This window comes from Protopterus annectens, chromosome 8.part0 (assembly GCF_019279795.1).
Source record: "Protopterus annectens isolate FY-2018-M chromosome 8.part0, PAN1.0, whole genome shotgun sequence".
In the NCBI taxonomy this organism is placed as follows: domain Eukaryota; kingdom Metazoa; phylum Chordata; order Ceratodontiformes; family Protopteridae; genus Protopterus; species Protopterus annectens.
In genome coordinates this window covers 816,025,973-816,047,887 of record NC_056741.1, presented here as the reverse complement: position 1 = coordinate 816,047,887, position 21,915 = coordinate 816,025,973, and the positions used below count along the sequence as shown (strand labels likewise).

The 21,915-nt window shown below is 42.9% G+C and overlaps 1 protein-coding gene across 1 annotated transcript in view; it reads right to left on the bottom strand.

The window, feature by feature from the left end:
- UXT (ubiquitously expressed prefoldin like chaperone) overlaps positions 1-21,915 on the bottom strand; it is a 576,931-nt gene that overhangs the window by 501,460 nt on the left and 53,556 nt on the right. Inside the window, exons 2-3 of the mRNA XM_044080282.1 lie at positions 21,120-21,235; positions 20,670-20,751 (exon numbers count right to left, since the gene is read on the bottom strand). Of these exons, the coding sequence (XP_043936217.1) occupies positions 20,670-20,751; positions 21,120-21,202 (165 nt within the window). The 5' untranslated portion in view covers positions 21,203-21,235. The remainder of the gene's footprint in view (positions 1-20,669; positions 20,752-21,119; positions 21,236-21,915) is intronic.

The following is a 21,915-nucleotide window of genomic DNA, read 5'->3' as shown; positions in this document are numbered from 1 at the left end:
GCACTTATACCCTGGCGCACTGACATCAGGGAAGAGGCAACAGAAACCGACACCGAACCTAGACTTTGGTAGCCTGCCAGCAGGATAACCCAAGAGTAATGACTGCAACAGTGAAACACGATTAACATCATCTTATATTGCATAGAGCCTGCCCTGAAGTGGAGATATTTCCTGCAAGACTCCCTTATGGGGATGTGCAGATAGGCTTTAAGTCTAGGGTGACTAGCCAGCCATCCTTGGCTAGCATTGGGAGAAGCTGTTGCAGGGTTCGCATTTTGAATTTTTGGACCACCAGAAAGGTGTTGAGAATTGATAGATCCAGGATTGGGCACCAAGAGCCCTCTTTTCTGGGCACCAGGAACAGTCTGGAATAGGACCCCTGTTCCCTTTGTTCTACTGGAACAGGTTGAATGGCCCTGATATTGAGCAGGGAATGTACTTGCTTTTGAGCCTCTGCCCACTGGTTTGGAGGAAGGTCTGGAAACCCACTTGGGGTTGGCATGGAATGGAAGTAGAATCTGTACCCCTAGGATACAATGTTTAGAACCCATTAGTCCTGAGTAATGGACATCCAGTTTTTGGCATGAAGGGCAAGTTTTCCTCCTAGGGGCGCAAGTAGATGGGCAGGGCTGGGAAGGATAATTGACAAGTCATTGTGAACTTTTACCATAAGGGGGAGGCTTGCCACTCCCTGTTTTTGAGGTGGGAGCATTCCATTGTTTAGATCTCTGCATACCCTGAGACTGTAGTCTTGGTGGTCTGGTTCCCCTGAGTTTGGACTGAGAAGGCCTGGAAAGGACCATTTTTTTGTAGGCCAATGCCTACTGAATCTAGATGGCTGCACTTGTAAAAATTCTTTAACAGTTTGCATAGATTTAGCTTTTTCTTCCATCTTTTTAAGGACCTCTTCTGCTTTGGTGCCAAACAAATGATCCCAATTTAAAGGAGCATCTAGTAATTTTGATTTGACATGGTCTGGCAAGGTTTTTTCCTTCAGCCAAGCATGCCTTCTCAGTACAGATCCAGTGACTGCAGCCCTGGAAGATGCTTCTAGGGTATCAAAGCCACACTGTAAAGTATGCTTACTAACTTGGTTTGCAAAATGCATCAACTCTTGTAAATCTTTTTCTGCACAATCTGGAAGTAACACAATTTTTTGTTTAATTTGTTCCATAATACGGACATGCTCTCAAACTATGCAAGGTTTCACCAAAGGAAAAATCCTCTGGAAGGGAGGCAGAGGGAATGGATTCCTCTGCATCTGGATCATCAAAGGTAGATAAGGGTATGTCCTGGTAATCATAAGGGTCAGAGTCATCGGACTCATGGTCTGTAAAATTAGAAAGAAACTCAATTCTTGGTCTCTTAGCAGGGGAGGGCTGACTTCCCCTAATTAGGGTGATAAGGTCTTCAGCCATTCTAAGCATTTGTTTTTGAGGCATGGGAACTTGAGCATGCACTTTGGTCGTCAGTTTCCTAGGCTTAGTGTGTACTCTGGGCCTGAGAAACTCGGTAGTTTTAGCTAAAAATTAAGTTGTCGGTTTAATGCGAATATCGGTAGGTCGGAATACACCCTCAGAAGCCAGTGCCTGCACAGCAGCTCCGGACCTGTCCAAGGTAGAGACATCCACAGGTTCCATAGTTGAAGCATCTCACGGCATACCAGATACTAAATGGGCCTCAGCAAAGGGTCTCAGCAGATGCCTGCGAATCTGTAGAAGTGGGTATCAGGGGCTGCAAAGGCGCCTCACTGAGTACTGGAGGACTGGCGACTAGCTAAACGGAAGAGTCGTCAGCAGTTTTTGACATATGCGGTCTCTGTCTTTATCTTTCCGTGTTTTCGGAAGATCGTTAGTCGGATGGCTTACTGATGCCATTTTGGAATACGGAGAACGAGAGCGAAAGAATTTAGTTACAAAAATAGCCCAACGACGAATGGGTGTTAAACAAGGCATAAAACCGACAGCGAGGGATGTCGTGGTCTGGGCCTAAACAGGTCACACAGTAAGAATAAAATTTTTTTTTTACTTTTTCTGACATATTAGAGCAAGAATCCCTAATGGGGTATTTAGCTTTAGAAGACTTCAGGTTTGAAACTCGAAAAATGAAAATTTCAGGTAGCGGCCGACCGGCACTTGCGAACTGTTTCTGCTTCAGGCTCCTTCTCAGCAAGAAAGACTGATGTAATGGCGCCGGCTGCCTGTTTTATACCCCTGACGACCTGACGTCATGGAAGAAGCAGCAGCATCCAAAGCAGAAATCCCAAGACTCTGGTATTAGGGCCGACTGAGGGCTACCTGCGGGCAGATTACCCAAGTGTGATGACTGCAACAGTGAAACACGAAGAACATCCACTAGATACAAAGATTTAAATTTTGTTGTTGTAACATAAGACATGTTGGTAAGACAGATAGTCTCAGAGAATCCCCATGTTCTGGAAAGTACAGTTTTGTACCTACCATAAATGTAGATGTTCGAGGATTCCATTGCTGCAGTCCTGACTATTGGGTATAGTCCGCGTCCCAGTCGGCCCGAATACCAGAGTATAAGGCTGACGTCGGTCATGGCGCCTTAGACTGACGTCAGTACGTCAGGGTACTAATGCGCATGACCGACGTCATTTCCTCAGTCTTTTCTTGCCCCAGATGTCAGAAGACCCAAAAGACAAGTCCCAAAAACCTGCACCAAAAACATGTACAATATATACAACAATATATACAAAAATATAAGCATGTAAACTCACCTACACAACCACCCCTAAACACAGAGGGCAAGGAGGGAGGGTAAATTGGACTGCAGCAATGGAATCCTCGAACATCTACATTTATGGTAGGTACAAAACTGTACTATGTTCTTCGTCTTCCATTGCTGCAGTCCTGACTATGGGTAGAATCCCAAAGCAGAGGAAAGGGAGGCTGGCAAATTATAAGGAAGTAGGAGCTGATAACATGCCTTGCAAAACAGCAGTGGCAAAACCAGCCCTAGACTTAGAGTAGATAGGAAGATGATAATGCTTAGAGAAAGTATGCACTGAACTCCAAGTAGCTGCTTCCAAAATATCCTTAGTTGCCACCCCTTAGAAATGCTGTTGAAGTGGCAGTAGCCCTAGTGGAATGAGGCCTAATCCCAGCTGGAATCTCCTTGCCATGATGGGAATAACAAAATGCAATGCAAAAGCCAATCCACCGGAAATAGTTTGTTTTGACACAGGCTTGCCCTGTGAACTCAAGGCAAAAGAAACAAACAACTGCTGAGACTGCCTAAAATCCTTAGTCCTGCTTAAATAATATCTCAATTGCCTGTGTACATCTAAAGTGTGCAAAATCTTTTCCCCTTTATTTTGGGGATCTGCATAAAAGTAGGCAAATGAATAGTTTGGTTTAAAGCCACACTAGAAACCACCTTAGGCATAAAGGAAGGATTAGTGCGTAATGATACCCTATCCTTATGGAAAATCAAAAGGGCTCTACTGCCATAAGGGCCTGCAACTCAGACACCCTTCTTGCAGAAGTAATGGCCAACAGAAAAGCAGTCTTCCATGACAAGTATTTCAACTCAGCAGTAGCCGCAGGCTCAAAAGGTTGTAGAGTAAGTTTTTCCAACACAAAATTGAGATCCCAAGCAGGAGTAGGAGCTCTACGGGGTCTTATATTCTTTGCCCCTCTAAGAAACTGCTTGAACAAAGGATGCGAAAACAAAGGTGGGTCACAATCATAATGAGCTGAAATTGCTGCAGCATGAATCTTAATGGAAGAGAAGGACAAACCTTTGTCCAATAACTCAGTAAGATATTGAAGAGCCACACTCAAATTAGGCTCAGAAATCTCCAAATTCTTTGCTGTACTCCAAAATAAAAATCTCTTCCATTTCTCTGCGTACACCTTCCTTGTACTAGGTCTTCTAGCTTCCATAATCACATTTAAAACTTGTTGAGGAAGTTGAGACCTGCTGTGCTTCAAGAGAATATGCCAGGCTGTTAGATGAAGAGAGTGAAGCTTGACATTGAGCAGATGACCATCCTTCTGAGATAACAGATGAGGAATCAGAGGTAAAGGCCATGGAGGCTTCCTTACCAGACTCCGTAGTAGTGGATACCAGTGTTGCCGAGGCCAATCTGGAGCTATCAAAATCATCCTTGGCCTGTCTTGTCTGACCTTTAATAATACCTTTGGAAGAAGAGGCAGAGGTGGAAAGGCATAGACATGAAGGTTTTTCCAACTGAAAGACAGAGCATCCACTTTCCAAGCTGTGTGATGAAACCCCTTTGTGCAATACTTTGGCAGCTGGTGGTTTAGTGGAGAAGCGAACAGATCTATGTCTGGAGTTCCCCATGACACTGTCAATTTCTGAAATACATGAAGATCCAGTTTCCACTGTGGGGATCCATGATTTGTCTGCTTAACACATCTGCTAGGGAGTTCTGTGCTCCTGGCAGAAACCTTGCCTGAAGAGTTAGTTGCAGGCTTAAGCAGTCTCCCATAAAATCATTGCTTGCCTGCATAGAGGATAAGAATGTGTTCCCCTTGCTTGTTGATGTACCACATGACAGTTGTGTTGTCTGTTAGAATCAACACCTGCCCTGGAAGAAGTAACTCCTTGAAAGCCATCAATGCAAACTGGACTGCTAACATCTCCTTCATGTTGATATGTAGATGCTGTAGTCTGGCAGGCCACTTGTCTTGTATCCACTTTCCATTTAGATGAGCTCCCAAGCAGTGTCCGAGGCATCTGTCGTTAAAATCTGACTCGCCTCTGGCCGGGTCACAGAGAGTCCCTTGTTTAGGTGACATTCCTGAGCCCACCACAAGAATTCCTTTTGAAGGCAAGGTATTATTTGAATGACAGTGTCCAAATCCTGGCAGTGCTGTGTCCATACATTTTGAGATACCATTGCAGCTTCCTCATATGCAGTTTGGCATTGGGAAGCACCAGAATACAAGATGCCATGAACCCTAATGCTTGAAGGACTGTCCTTGCAGTCAGCACGGACTGATGAGATAGTTGATGGAAGTAAAGTGACAGACTCTTTTGTTTGTCCGGGGTTAAAAAGGCCATCTGGGCTGCTGTATTCAGTCTCACACCCAGAAAGCACATGTCTTGAGAGGGTACTAGACTGGACTTTATTTCGTTCACAGAATACCCCAGGCATCTTAGCACTGCTATGACATATTCCAGATGCTGTAGAAGGTCTTCCTTTTCTTGAGCCAGAATCAGGCAGTCGTCCAAGTAAGGATAGATTTGAATGCCTTGAAGCCTGAAGTAAGCTATCACTGGAGCCAGAACCTTTGTGAATACTCTGGGCAGTACATAAGCCAAAGGGCAATGCAGAGAACTGATAATGAAAATCTCCAGTTCGAAACGGCAGATACTTTCTGCAACCTAGCCTTATAGGCACATGAAGGTAAGCTTCCTTGAGATCTAAAGTTACCATCCAGTGATCTTTGCCCAGCAGAGGTAACAGTTGTTGTAACGTCAACATCTTGAACTTGGGAATGTCCAGATAAGTGTTGAGGATAGATAAATCCAAAATTGGTCTCCACGTGTTCCCCTTCTTTGGTACTAGGAACAGGCGAGAATAAAATCCGAAGCCCCTTTCTGATACAGGGACTGGCTGAATGGCCCCTATCTGGAGTAACTGAGAAACTTGCTTGTGAGCCTCTTTTCTTTGTGGAGGAGGAACATCTGGCATGCCTTTGAAAGGGGCATTGTGTGGAAATAAAATCTGTAACCGTGATGAATGATATCCAGCACCCATCTGTCTTGAGTGATTAAATCCCAATTTTCTTTGAAAAGAGACAGTCTTCCTCCCAAAGGAGCTGCCAGGCGAGAATCCACTGGCAGCTGAAAAGGCAGGTCATTGGGTCTGCTTACGAAAGGACTGACCCCTGCCCTCACCAGAAGTCTGAGCAGGTGAACTCTCTGATCTAGGCCTAAAGACCTTGAGCCCTGCCCCTACTACGTCTAGACCTACCCCTAGACTGGGAACCATAAGCAGGATATGTCCACCCCTTAGCAGGCCAATTTCTACTAAACTTGGAGGCTGCACCTGCAAAAATCTTTAACAGTCTGCATAGACTTAGCTTTGTCCTCCATTTTCTTTAAAACTGCTTCCACAGGCGGTCCAAACAACACATCAGACTGTAAAGGAGCATCCAAAATCCTGGTCTTAACATGCTCAGCTAAATTCTGATCCTTCAACCAGGCATGTCTGCGAAGAACAGAACTAGTAGCAGCCACCCTCGAGGAGGCCTGAACAGCATCAAAACCACACTGCAAAGAATGCTTACCCACTTGTTCAGACACATGAACCAAATCCAGCAATTCTTTACACTCAATACCTTCCGCCAAAGCATCCACCTTAGATTTCAATTGTGAAAGGAGATAATTCTGATATTTTAGCATGTGAAACTGACAATTCAACGCCCTCATGGCTAGAGTGGAAGAAGTATACACTTTCTTACCCCACCTATCCAAAGCCCTTGCCTCTTTATCAGAGGGTACAGGATTTTTAACCACAGAAGCTTTAACACCTTTAGGCCCCTGAGAAACAGTTTCTGGGTCCGCCCTAGGACTCTTAAACAAATACTTATGAGCTTCGGGCACCCTATAATACCTATCAGGCTTAACAGGAGCAGACCACATTCAACACAGGAGGAATAGCTAAGGGCCTATGCTGGGGTAAAAACAAGAATTCCCTAAGCCTTTTCCTGGAATCAGAGTAATCCTGGCCTTCCCATTTAAAGTGCTCCCTCATGGAGTGAAGAGTCTCTGAAAATGAAAAATCCTCAGGAGGAGAAGCTGTAGGAGTGGAATCATCCACATCAGAATCAGAATAAGTAGGAAACTCTTGTAAGTCTTCCACAGAAGACTCTGAAGCCTGTGAACACTGTTCAAAACTATCAAACTCCTGTTCCACCCTAGGCCTCTTATCAGGCGGGGGCATAGAACCTCTAATCAGAGTAATCAAATCTTCTGCCATTTTAAGCATATGTTTCTTAGGCACAGAGCCCGAAATGCTAGGAGAAGCCCCCACAGAAGCTGAACTTGGCCTACCTCTAAAAGAAGCTTTGGCAACAGAAGGAGGGGCCCTAACTACCTTGGGAAGAGAGGGAAGAACAGTTACCTGAGAAGCCCCTCAGCCTGGCCTACCTCCTGAGAGGGCACATCCTGTAACAATAAAGTATCTGCCTGAGACTCCATGGAGACTCCTGGCAAAACCTCTGGCTCCACTGAGCCTACTAAAGAACCGACGTCCGGGACTGCGGTTCCTCAACCCAAGGCTTCACTGTTTTGTGCTTGCGCTTCTTGGATGAAGCGGGCCGGAGCATCCGGCGGCATATTATAATTACAACGCTTCCCAAACACTAACCTAGCACAATCTAGCCTCCTCTTAATAGTGCGCTTGTTAAATCTAGCACAAGAGCGGCAACCAACAACGTCGTGCTCAGGCCCTAAACAAGGTATACACAATGTATGATAATCCCTATCGGTATCTGCTTCCCACAAGAAATACAGTTATTCACTTGTTGTGACATCCGGTTAAATACTGAGGCAAGAAAAACCAAAATGTTCCCCAACGGGGTTACTTGGCCAACTCTGTTTCGGTCTGAAACTCCGGTTTCGGAAAATCTCAGAACGCCAACCTGCACTCGCAAAATTGCTTCTGCATCGGACCATGCGGCAAAAAAGACTGAGGAAATGACGTCGGTCATGCGCATTAGTACCCTGACGTACTGACGTCAGTCTAAGGCGCCATGACCGACGTCAGCCTTATACTCTGGTATTCGGGCCGACTGGGACGCGGACTATACCCAATAGTCAGGACTGCAGCAATGGAAGACGAAGAACATCAGGCTCCCCATCCATGTGAATCTGATTCCATACCTAACCCTATTTAAGCATAATGTAGATCATTGTGTTGTATGTACCTTTAAAGAGTTATCCAAGGGCTTGCACAAAAGTGTATAAATACTGAGCACGTGCACGCCAGACTGCCATTTTTGTAGTAACCTGTTGAGATGCAAGCATGTATGTATGTAAGGTCTGTCTGTTGGCCAGTTTGTTTGCATTTTATGATGCTGCTATGCATCCTGATGTGTTTTTATGCATTAAAGCACCAAAACAAAGTATCCCGCCTGCTTGTCATCTATGTTAGATAGGGACGAGCAGCATGGTGTCAGAAGAGGCATGTCTAAAGGACAGGATGTTAGAGGTGGCATGGCTAAAATGACTTAAGGCACTTGCTTGGGACTGGTGGAATATACAAGAGTGAATAATCCCTACAATGTGCATTCTTCGCAAAACAGTTCAGAAATTAATTTCAGGTATTAAAACCTGCTCAGCACTACTTCTCATTTGTAAGTTATGAAACAAGGCTTACAGAACGTTCTAAATGACAGTCGCATAAACCAATTTGTACAATACTGATAAAAATATTAGAATTACTACAAAAAAATAAGTCCAAATTGCATAAAACAAATAAAATAAGGGGAAACTACCGCATTTTCGCAAAGGATGTATTTTTCGTATTAAGCACAGATATCAGTGTTTTCAGAAGTGTATAAAGTGTTTTTGTGTTTGTGCAGTGCTACAGTAAAGTTATTTCATACAATACAGCCATTACAGAGCATATTTCGCAAAGTACAGTATTTCGAAGAGTTTATTGTGCATTTGAATGTTATTACAAGCTCACAGAACAGTTTGTTTGTACATAATTACAAGGGCCATATTTTCAGTGTGTTTGTGTGCATACTTTGTGGGCATGGCAGATGGATTTCGAAAACCCTGCGCACTTGCGTTTGACAGTAATATTCCTGAGAACTGGAGAGTGTTTGAGCAAGAACATGACATTTTTATACAGGCTGCATTTTCTGATAAAGATGACCACACAAAGGCATTTATTCTGCTCAATTTACCTGGGTCAGAAGCCATAGAAAGGAAACGTTCATTTGTGTATTCACCCGCTATTTATACAGGCGAGGGGGAAGCTGTCATATTGTTGTACAGGCTGAGTGAAGGGAGGACCCTGAATGCTTAAAAAAGTAAATGTAGAGAAATGTGTAACCCCCAGACAAATGTTACGATGGAAAGACACTTATTTTACACAGGGGATTAAAAGCCTGGTGAAACTTTTGCAGCATATATAACTGACCCAAGAAACAAAGCTAAAACATGCAGATTTGGGGATTTAAGGGATGACTTAATAAAAGGACAGGACCTGTGTGTGGTACTAAAGATGATGCTGTGAGAAAGATTTTGCTTTGTGACAGTAGTTTAACTTTGAATAAGGCCATTGAGATTTGTCAGATATATGAGCTCACCGAAAAGCACACACATATGCTAACAAATGAGAAAGTACAGTTGTGTACACTTACCATAAATGTAGATGTTTGAGTGTATTCACAGTTGCAGTCATCACACTTGGGTTATCTGCCTGCAGGTAGCCCTCAGTTGACTCTAATACCAGAGACTTAGTATTTCTGCGTCAGTTGCTGTCACTCCAGGACTGACGCCAGGTCGTCAGGGGTATAAAAACAGGCAGCAGACGCCATTACATCAGTTGTTCTTGCCCCAAATGTCAGGAGCCCCCCAAACAGGGAGCTAAATTACAGTGGGGAAAACACCACCAGTAAAAAGTAAATACCAATACCCCTGAAAGGGGCGAGTAATAGACAGAGAGGAGAGACAGAGACAAGAAGCTGGAGGGAGGGAAACCAGGACTGCAACAGTGAATACACTCCAACATCTACATTTATGGTATGAGTACACAACTTTACTATGTTCTTTGTGTTTCACTGTTGCAGTCATCACACACGGGTCGATTCCCAAAGCTGAAGAAGAGTGGAGGCAATCAAGAAGAGTTGGGGCTGGCTAGTATGCCCTGCAAGACTGCTGTTGCAAAACCCGGCCTGGATTTGGAAAAGATAGGCAGGTGGTAATGCTTGGTGAAGGCGTGTACAGAACTCCAGGTAGAAGCTTCAAGGATGTCCCTGGTAGGGACTCCCCTAAGGAATGCTGTAGAGGTAGAAGTTGTCCTAGTGGAATGTGTTCTGACCCTCTGACGGGTTGGTTTCCCATGGTGCTTGTAGCAGAAATGGATGCAGTGTGCTATCCATTTGGAAATTAATTGTTTTGAAATGGCCTTGCCCTCTGCCCCGGTGCAAAGCTGACTAGTAACTGGTCAGATTTCCTGAAGGAGTTAAGTTCTATCACGGTAGAATCTGAGCTGTCTGTGCACATCCAATGAGTGCAGAAGCCTTTCCTCTATTTTGAGGATTAGGGAAGAAAGATGGCAAATGGATAGATTGGTTGAGAACCACAGTGTACACCACTTTAGACATAAAGGAAGGGTTGGTCCTGAGGGAAAACCTGTCAGCATGGAAAATAATGAAGGGTTCCACAGCCATAACTGCTTGCAGCTCGGACACTCTTCTAGCTGGAGCGATGGCCAGAAGCAAGGCCGTTTTCCAAGAGAGGAATTTTTAACTCTGCCGACGCTGCAGGCTCAAAGAGGGGTAGCATGAGCTTTTCCAGTACAATGTTAAGGTCCCAAGCAGGGGTGGGTGCTCTCCTTGGCAACCTTAAGTTGTTTGCCCCTCTCAGGAACGGTTTGATAAGAGGGTGAGAGAAGAGAGGTGGCTCAGTGTTGTAATGAGCCGAACGGGTATGGATCTTAATGGAGGAGAAGGATAGGTCTCTGTGGAGTAGATCTGCTAAGTAATCCAGGATTAGAGGCAGGGAGGGCAGAGTTGTGTCCTCTCCTTTAGACTGAATCTAGGAGCAGTACCTTTTCCACTTATCAGCATAGGATTTCCTTGCACTGGGTCTTCTGGTTTCAAGGATGACATCCAGCTGGTTACTGGGGGAGAATTCAAGGAATAAGCCAGGCTGCAAGATTTAGGGTTTGCAGTTGCGGATGCAGGATCTATTCCCTCCCCTGCTGAGAGAGCAGGGTTAGGTTCTGGTGTAGGTGTCAGGGTGGCACCGGTGACAGGCTGCACAGGAGTGGGTAACAGTGATGGAGTGGACAGTCCGGGGCAATCAGAATTGTCCTTGGTCTGTCCTGTCTTATCTTGAGCAATACTCTTGATAGAAGGGGCAGAGGGGGAAAGGCATAGATTGAGAGACTTACCCACTGGAAGGATAGGGCATCCACTTTCCAGGCCGTGCTGCGAGGTGTCCTGATGCAGAATTTGCTGAGCTGGTGATTTCAGGGGGAGTCAAAGAGATCCACCTCTGGGATCCCCCATTTCTGAATCAGAAGGTTGAAGGTGCTGGGCTCTAATTGCCACTCGTGTGGGTCTAGGAGATTTCTGTTTAAGTCGTCTGCCAGTGAGTTTTGTTTGCCTGGCAGGAATTGAGCTTGCAGATGGACCTGCATGTCTAAGGCCATGTTCCACAGGGCCATGGCTAGCCTGCAGCACGGGTTCCCCCTTGCTTGTTGATGTACCACATAACTGTGGTGTTGTCCGTTTTTATTAGCAGGTGTCCTGGTGAGAGTAGGGATCTGAAAGCTGTTAGAGCATGCTGCACAGCTAGCATCTCATTTTGATGTGCAGATGAATCTGACTTGGGCTCCATTGGCCCTGAATGCACTTGCCGTCCATGGGTGCCCCTCAGGCAAAGTCTGATGAGTCTGTGGTTAGGGTCTGGGTGGTGTGGGGTTGAGTGAAGGTCAGTCTCTTGTTGTGGTTGCATGCTGCTGCCCACCAAAGAAACTGTCCTTAGACAGGGTACAATAGGAATGACGGTTTCCAGGTCCCGAGAATGTTGGCACCAAAGGCTTTGTAAGTACCACTGAAGTTTCCTCACATGCAGTCTGACATATGTAATTAGTAGGATGCATGAGTTCCTGAACCCTAGGGCCTGCATGATTTTCCTTGTGGATAGCTGGGTTCTGGTGGCCATTTGAGTAAAATAGTCAAATAGGCTTGTTTTTCTGGAGTGAGGAATGCCATCTGGGATGATGTGTCCAAGCTTGCTCCCAGGAATACAATCTTTTGACTGTGGACTAGTTTTGATTTCCTTTCATTGATGGTGTACCCCAGGGAGGTTAGAGGGTTTTTTTTACAAATGTCAGGTGCTGCAACAGCATTGCCTGACTGTCTGCCTGGATCAGGCAGTCGTCCAAGTACGGGTAAATCTGAATATATCTCTGACTGCAGTAAGCAATTGCTGGAGCCAGGCAAATATTCTGGCAGCAGTGGATAAGCCAAACGGAAGTGCAGAGAACTGATAATGCATAGATCCTGCTCTGAAGCGTATATATTTCCTGCATGTGTCTCTTATAGGGATGTGCAGATAGGTTTCTTTTAAGTCTAGGGTGACTAACCAGGCATCTTTGGCTTGCTTAGGTAGAAGCTGCTACAGGGTGGGCATTTTGAATTTTGGTACCACCAGGAAGGTGTTGAGAATTGAAAGATCTAGGATTGGTCACCAAGTGCCCTCTTTTCTGGATACCAGGAAAAGTCTAGAATAGAATCCTTGAGCTATCTGTTCTGCAGGAACAGGCAGAATTGCCCTTAGACAGCAGGGATTGAACTTGGTTTTGTGCCTCTGCCCACTGGTTTGGAGGATGGTCTGGGAACCCTTTTGGGGTTGGCAGTGAGTGGAAGTAAAATTTGTACCCCTGGGATACAATGTTGAGGACCCATCGGTCTTTGGTGATGAAAATCCAATTTTTTGCATGAAGGGCAAGTTTTCCTACTAGGGGCACAAGCAGGGAGTGGAGTTGAGAAGTCAATGGGAATTCTTTCTGTAAGGGGGTGGCTTAGCACTCCCTGCTTTAGAGGTGGAGGCACTCCATTGCTGAGATCTCTGCATACCCTGAGACTGTAGTCTGGGGGGGGGGGGTCTGTTTCTCCTGAGTCTAGTTTGAGATGGCCTTGAGGGGGCTGGCAAGGACCAATGTTTCGAGAGGCAATGCCTACTGAATCTAGGAGGCTGTAGTTGCAAGAATTATTTGACTGTCTGCATAGATTTAGCTTTTTCTTCCATTTTTAAGGACGACTTCTGCTTTGGTGCCAAACAGATTGTCCTTATTTAAAGGAGCGTCTAATAACTTTGATTTGACACGGTCTGGCAAGGTCTGCTCCTTAAGCCAAGCATGCCTTCTCAGTACAGAACCAGTGACTGCTGCCCTGCAGGATGCTTCTAGGGTGTCAAAGCCACACTGTAATGTATGCTTGCTGACTTGGCTTGCAGAATGCATAAGCTCTTGCGACTCTTATTTTCTGCACGACTGTAAAGGTAGCTATTTTTTTGCTCAAGTTCCATAATATGTTGTTGGTACTTCAGGATGTGAAACTGACAATTCAAAGCCCTAATGGTGACAGTTGCAGAGGTATATACTTTCTTACCCCATCTGTCCAAAGCTCTGGAATCCCTGTCCGAAGGGGTGGGATTCTTAGCTGCAGTTGCTTTGATACCTTTAGGCCCCTGGAAGATGACCTCTGGGTCAGCAGTAGGACTTTTGAAAAGGAATTTGAGAGAGTCAGGTACTCTGTAGTACCTGTCTGGTTTCCTAGGAGCAGGGGGTAAAGTATCACGAGTTAAACTGGATTCCATAAAGACATCATCCACAACATCCAGGACTGGGGGTATTGCTAAAGGCCTGTGTTGTAGCAAATCCAGAAATTTTCAGAGTCTCTTTTTGCACTGAGGATAGTCTTGGCATTCCCAGCGGAAATGCTCTCTTAAAGTATGTAAGGTTTCACCAAAAGAAAAATCCTCTGAAGGATAAGCAGAGGGAATGGATTCCTCTGCATCTGAATCCTCATAAGCAGATAAGGGCATGTCTTTATAATCGGATGCCTCAAGAGTCGGACTCTTGGTCTGTTGAAGCTGCTGGAGACAGGTCTCTTTCTCTTAGCAGGGGAAGGTTGACTTCCCCTAATCAGCATAAGGCCTTTTGCCATTTTAAGCATTTGATGTTGTGGCAAGGGAGCGTGCATGCCCTTTGGTCGTCCTCGTTTTTTTAGGCATAGCGTGTACTCTTGGCCTTAGAAACCTGGTAATTTTAGACAGAACTGAAGACGCGAAAGAAGTCGGTTTGTGTCGAATTCGGTAGTGCGAACAACTTCCTCAGAAGCCGGTGCCTGCTCAGCGGCTCCGGACCCATCCAAGGTAGAGACATCTGCAGCTTCCGTGGTCGAAGGAGAGTCTCACGGCATACCAGACTCCGAACGGGTCTCAGTAGAGGCCTGTAAATCCACTGAAGCGGCCATCAGGGGCTGTTGTGCCTCAATGAGTACTGGCGATTAGTTTAATGGAAGCATTGTCAGCAGCTTTGGACTTGTGCGGTCTGTCTCCGTCTTTATCCTTATGCTTTTTCAGATCATCGGTAGTCGTATGGCTTACCGAAGCCATTTCACAATATAGAGACTGAGAATGAAAGTATTTAGCAAAAATAAGGGCCCGACAACGAACAGCTCAGGGGTTGAAAAAGGCAAAAAAACGACAGTGAGGTACATCGTGGTCTGGAACAGGTGACGCAGTAAGAATGGAAATCTCGGTCTGGTATTTGCTTTTCACAGGAAAGCCTATTGTTTAATTTTTTGGGCATCGGTTACAGCAAGAAAAAAGGATCCCCAATAAGGTACTTAGGTTTAGAAGACTTCAGAATAATTCAATTCGGAAACAAAACTCAGGTAGCGGCCGACCTGCACTCGCGCAAACTGCTTCTGCTTTGGGCTCCTCGGCAAGAAAAACTGATGTAACGGCGCCTGCTTGCTTTTATATCCCTGACGACCTGACGTCAATCCTAAAGCGACAGCAAACGACGCAGAAATACTAAGTCTCTGGTATTTGGGCCAACTGAGGGCTACCTGCAGGCAGATAACCCAAGTGTGATGACTGCAACAGTAAAACACAAAGAACATCCGGTCTAGAAGGCACAATGACAAGGCTCATGTTAATAGCATGCAGCACATAGTTAAACGAAACAGGCCCAAGTACATGGCAGCAACCGCAGCTTTTACAGCACTCACTTGTAAACCCCAGAGCGTTCCAGCAAATTCCAGAGTTCACACAGTCGTCTCAGTGAAGCACAAGAATGCATCAGCAAACTCAAAGCATGGGCCCCCACCCAGTTTCATTGCCAGCTGTCATAATTGTGGTGGAAGTCATGAATCTGAAAGGGAAAATGTTTAGCTTTTGGTTAGCAGTGCCACAAATGCAATAAATGGAATCATTTCAAAAGGTTTTGTAAATCAAAAGGTCCACATTCTTTCATTAAGAGGGAACATTTTAAGAAATGAGTTGATCGATTAGAGACCTGCAACCCTACTCTATGTGGATGGTGTGTCAGTGCTTCATGAAACAGTCAATGCAGCAGATTTAAGGGCAAAGAATGAAGTATTTTGTACTGTTCAGATAAATGGCAAACACATACAGCTGAAAGTTGACACAGGTCCCAAATCCAATGTTATGTCAGCAGAAACATTTGCAAGAGTGTGTCATGGTGAATAGGCTTGATTTGGCATGGTGTGCAAAGCTTGTTGCTTATGAAGGTGAAGAAATTCAGAATGATGGCTCAGTATTGCTTTCATGTCACTCTGCTGGGAGAAGCTAAAACTTGCTATTTTATGTGGTCAAGAGACACGTCCAGTCATTATCAGGGCTCAGAGACAGTTTGAAAATGGGCCTGCTTTCATTTAATAATGAAGTCCATCATGTTAGCTTAAAAGACCACTACTCCGATTTTAAAAACTAACAAAGAAGGAAAAAAACACGTTGAGTCCAAAAAAGATTAATATTGTAAGCGCTTTCGTTTACTTGAAATCAGCAAACTTCAGACAAAGGTCAAAAAGTTAATGCAAAGCTTAAATAGGCAAAATGACATAACACCTTTTACAAAAGGACAAACCTCCATTTAAAGGGCTATAACCAAATAAAATAAAAATGAAATAAACATACATATAGAGCTACATAAAACATTTCCATGGGAGCTATATGTAATAAAGAAAAAATATAAACACAAATATATATAAATATAAAACAAATATATACAAATAATTATTATTACCTATTAAGAGTCCTCATTTTTAGAATGCTTCTAATAGAAACAAAGTCATTAAGGCCTGGGGGAACCTGGGCATTCAGTTTCAATTGCCATATTAATTCTTTCTCATCTAACTTCAAGGACACTGGTCCAACCCTGACGTTGTCATCAGTTTTTTCAATGACAAGAAAAACAAATCCATGTGTAGGATAATCCTTAATATGCCTAGCTAGGGCATTATTCAAATTAATTTTGCCAATAGCATACAAGTGTTCATAAATTCTATTTTTAAGGGGTCTTTCTGTTCTGCCGACATAAAACGCAGAACATACAGAACAAGAACCCAAATACACAACCCCATCTTGAATTACAATTAAACCTACCCTTAATGTAATATTTTTTTATTATGTATTACAAAGGAATTCCTAACATTAATATATTTACACCAACGGCAAGCCCCACGTTTTAACATGCCGCAGTGTGGTAAATATTGTTTAGGAGTCCCATTCTCCAAAACTCCTTTTAAATTCCTTCCCTTTCTAAATACTACACAAGGCGAATCACCCGCACTATTTTTAACAACATTGTCCTCCCAAGAGAAAACACCAATTCTTGAAAAGAATAGATTTCAAAAGAGGGGCATCTAGCGAGAAAGTAGTAATAACACTCAATTTATCCAACCCTTGGTTAGGAAAGACGGAAGGGTGATTAGAATCAGATACTAAATCACCTAACCGTCCATGGGTTCACCCCCCTCATTTCTCAGGGGTCTTATGTCCAAAGTACAAACATCTTTCCCTAAATTCATCACATCAATAACTTCACCTTTAGCTAACAGGGGTTTAAAGATTCCACTAAATCTTTTAGAGTGAACTTCACAAATCAGATCCTCCAATAACAGACTAGGATACCCACGCTTGACAAACATCTCTCTAAGCAGGGTACATTCTTCCATAAAGTCACCCTCTAAAGACACCATTCTTGCCTCCCGAACAAGTTGGCCTTTAACAACCGCCCTTTTCTGAAAATAGGGGTGACAACTAGAAAAGTGAAGGAAGGCATTCGAATAAGTTGACTTCCTAAATATCCTAGAAATAAACCTTCCATTAGGGAAATCCTTAATTAATTCAACATCCAAATAGGAGATTTTATCTACCCGGAAATCCCAAGTAAATTTAAAAAAATTAGTATAATGTGTGATGTGTTCAATAAAGGAGTCAGCAGAATTCCGATCACCCTTCCAAAGGATGAATATATCGTCCAAATAACGGGTGTACCATGTTACCCTTTGTTGGAAAACGCTATCCTTAAATAAAAAGTGCTTTTCCCAGTAGGCCATCACAGTATTAGCAAAGGTGGCCCCACAAGGAGAACCCATGGCAACACCCATTTTCTGTAAATAAAATTCTTTATCAAAAATAAAGTAATTATTACTAAGCACTAACTCCAATAAATAAACAACAAGATCAATACTTGAACCATCAACATGTTTTTCAAGCAGGAATTCACTTACCCATTCACAGCCAGTGTCCTGAGGTATAACTGTATACAAATCACGGACATCGATCGTAAAAAAGTTAAAGTCTTCGGAAAAGGGAAGGTTATTTATAGCTAGTTATAGTTAAAATGGAGGTTTGTCCTTTTGTAAAAGGTGGTGATGTCATTTATTTTGCCTATTTAAGCTTTGTACTAACTTTTTAACCTTTGTCTGAAGAAGTTTGCTGATTTCAAGTAAACGAAAGCCCTTACAATATTAATTTTTTGGACTCAGCGTGATTTTTTTCCTCCTTTGTTAGTTTTTAGTTTGTTTCATTTATTCTGTTTTGGAGACTACTCTGATTTTGCCCAATACATTTTTTCCACCTAAGCTGATCTTTTCAAAGACAAACTAGGCAAGCTTCCAGTTGTGTACTCCATGAAGTTAGACCCAGAGGTCAGTTTAGTTATCAGGCCAGCATGCAAAGTTACATTAGCCATACAGGACAGAGCCAAAGCAGAGTTAGATAAAATGGTGCAACAAGGTGTGATCTGTCCAGTTGCAACTCCAACTGAATAGATATCTTCCATGGTGGTAGCTCTTAAGAAAAGCTCAGATGACATCAGAATATGTATTGATCCACAGAATTTGAACAAAGCGCTAAAAAGTCCTCATCATCCAATGCACACAGTCAAAGGAGTCGCAGTCTAGATGCCAAATGTCACTATTATTCTGTCCTACATGCAAACAGTTATTTTGTTAAACTCAGCTTGACAAAAAATTGCTATCGCTCACTACTTTCACTCCTCCGTTTGGCAGGTACAGATTTTTGAGAATGCCATTTGGGATATATTCTGCAAGTGAAGTCTTTCAACATGCAATGGAGCAAACTTTTTCTGGGTATCCTTGCCCTATTATAGCAGACGACATACTAGTAGGAGGTCACAGTGAAGCTGAGCATGACAGAAACCTCAGAAAAGTTCTATAAAGAGCATGTCAAATGAATCTTAAGCTCAATCTACAGAAATGCAAATTCAGGCTATGAGAAGTTACTTATGCTGGTCATTTATTTACCAGTTCTGGCTTACGACCAGACCCTTCAAAGCAAACAGCCATTCTCAAGATCCCAGCTCCAGACAATGTTCAAGCCCTGCAACATTTTCTTGGCATGGTCAACTACCTAGGCAAGTTCATTCGAGACTTGAGCCAACTTTCAGCACCGCTTAAAGAGCTGACACAAAGATGTATCCTGGTCTTGGTTACAGCAACACTAAAGAGCATTTGAAGTCCTGAAACAGAGAAATGCTACTCCACCAACTCTCAGATATTATGATGTTCACAAGCCAGTTACACTTTCCTGTGATGCTTCGAAATTTGGTCTTGGTGCAGTCATTCCACAAGAGGATCAACCAGTTGTCTACGCACTGAGAACTCTTACCAAAACTGAAATGCAGTATGCCCAGATCAAAAAAAAAAAGAGCTTTTGGCAATTGTGTTTCCATGTTTGAAGTTCCACGATTATGTTTATGGTAGACCTACCCAGGTCGAAACAGACCACCAACCTCTAGTCACTAGCTTGAGAAAGCCTATGCATTCAGCTCCAGTCTGACTGCAATGCATGATGCTAAGACTGCAAAAGTATAATTTCAATCTTGTCTACAAGAAAGGTAAACTTCTTTATTTTGCTGATACATTATCCAGATCATTCAGAAACACCACAGAACAGCATGAGAATGAGAACCTTGATTTTGAAGTCATGGAATTGAGAAAATGTTCTTCCACACGTCTTGATGAGTGGAGAGATCACACAGCCACAGATCCAGTTTTACAAAGGCTCAACTACTTTAACAATCAAGGATGGCCATCAAAGCAATCTAGTTTACCTCAAGAAGTACAAGCTTATTTTCTATACAGAGATGAGATTTTGTCAAACAAAGGTATCATTATGAAATGTCCAAAAGTAATTGTTCCAAAAGTTCTTGCAACCAGAGTACATTACTATCTTGCATTGTGGTCATCTAGGAACCAACTATACCAAAAGGGTGACAGGACTAGTATTTTGGCCTTCTATATCACAAGAAACAGAGAGCACTTTCATTTTGTTCCATGTGTAATAATACAAAGCCACATCAACAGAAGGAACCACTTCAGCTAAACCAGATTCTGGAACTACCTTGAACAGTAGCCATTGACATTTTCGAGTGGAATGGTCAACATTATCTGGTGTTAGTAGACTCTTACTCTAACTGGTTTGAGATTGACCTACTTCCTAACCTAGCATCCAGTACTATCATTACTAAGATAAAGCGTCATTTTGCAGTACACGATAGTCCACACAATGTTATTTTTGGCAATGGGACGCAATTTACAAGCCAACAGTTCAAAAGATTTGCTGAAGAATGGGACTTTACTCGTGTCACGAGTAGCCCAGAATACCCACAGTCAAATAGTTTGGTAGAACGTTCAGTTCAAATTGCAAAACAGTTACTAGAGAAGTCAAAACAAGATAACAGTGATGTTTTCCTGAAACTCAGAAATGTTCCTCATGATAAACGTCTTGGTTCACCTGCTCAAAGACTTCTGTCGAGACAAACCAGAACCACATTACCAATCAGTAGTCAATTGTTGGCTCCATGTGTCAAGAACAGCAGGTCAGTGAAAACCATGTGTCAAGAACAGCAGGTCAGTGAAAACCAATCTGCTGAAGAAATGCCTAACCCAGAGTCAGACTATGACAAAACCAGCAAACCGCTCAATCCATTATGAGAAGGAGATAGATATGATCGGATTGGTGTCATGAAGAGCATTTTGCCCAGAGCCAATATCATACATTGTGGAATCACAAGGAGCAGTCTTTAGGCAGAATTGGAAACATTTAATAACGGTGTCCGAGCCTATACCATAGCACCTAGCCTGTGAGAAAGACTCTCTCAGAGTGAGTTGTCCAGTGTTCCAATTCCAGAGGAAGTTCCAGAGTACTTCACAAAGAGGGTGGCCTAATGGTTAAGGTGTTTGCCTTACAAACACAAGGTGCAGGGTTTGAGTCTCACAAGGGATAATTGGCTAGGCTTAAAAATGGCTTGCAAGGGCAGATAGCTTAGTACTAACCTATGAACCTATAAATACCAAAAAGATACCTATTTTAAGAATAAAGGCTGAAAGCAGATTACAGTTCTGGTCTTCTCTACCCACCTGTAATCTCTCGATAATGTTTTTAAGTTGAAGGTATTGACTTATCTTCTCATAGACTTCATCACGTTGCTCTAGTACTTTCCTATGTGAAAAAAAAAACTGGTTTACAACAGTTTAACACAATGCAAGAAGCAAGAAATGTTTTCTAGCACAAAAAGTATGAAGCACCAACAGTGCACAATTTGTGGTTGAGACAGCTACAAAAAAGTGAAGGCAGTTAATTTTAATATGGATTTTATAAGAGGTTATTTCCCAAAAACTCAAAAAACAATTCTATAAAAAGGATGCATTTATACTGCTAGCAATTTTTAAACACAGTGCATTGTTAAAACTTGTTTAAATCCTTACTTTACATTGTTAATCAAACTATTGCACATGCAGTATTTCAGCCTGACAAAGTTAGTGAATATGAAAGAAGAACCATCTACATCCTAATCTTAAAGTACTCACTGGAGATCTTTTTTAAGGACTTCATTTATGAAATTCTCATATTCCAACACCTTCTGCTCCACCTTCGCTCTGTCAGATGTCATGGTGTCTGGTCTACACAATGGTCAGCGCTGCTTCTAAGAAAAGAATTCGGAAAACCACATCAATCTAAGAATCCACACTTGACTAACAACATAACCTTCACTGCAACAGCCCATTTTATTACATTTTTGAAATTCCTTACTTAATGTGGGCTTAGTGCTAGATTAAAAACAAAACCCATGTAATTTAACACTGGCAAAACTTGACTTCGGGCTCTTAAATTTCCAAAGAAGCGACAGAAAAGGTTCTGAAATCCAAAATGGAGTTATGCTTCTCAGAATTTACAGCAAAAGTAGGAAATCAATTCCACACTGCAGTAACATACTACAATCTGTCTATCTCAAAAGTGTGCAGCGGCTACACTACTCTTTTCCAAAGTGCGACAAACTTCATTTTAAGAAGCTGCATGTACTCACTGCCATGTAACTGATAAAACAAGTACATCTTGCAGTGTTGAACGCATAACCATAAGATCTTCAAGACAATAGTCTTTATCCTCCGTTCTTAACAAAAGATGGCACACTGTATTAAGCATTGCCAACACTAATGAAAAAGAATACAGTTATATAAGGTAAACACTGCACATGTGGGTCTTGCAAGCTCCACTTAACACTTTCATGACAAAATAAAATAGAATCTGCAGGCAACAAGGATGTCTGATAAGATTTTTTTACTTTTGTCCACACAGATTGTACTACAAGAGCACTGGAATTTA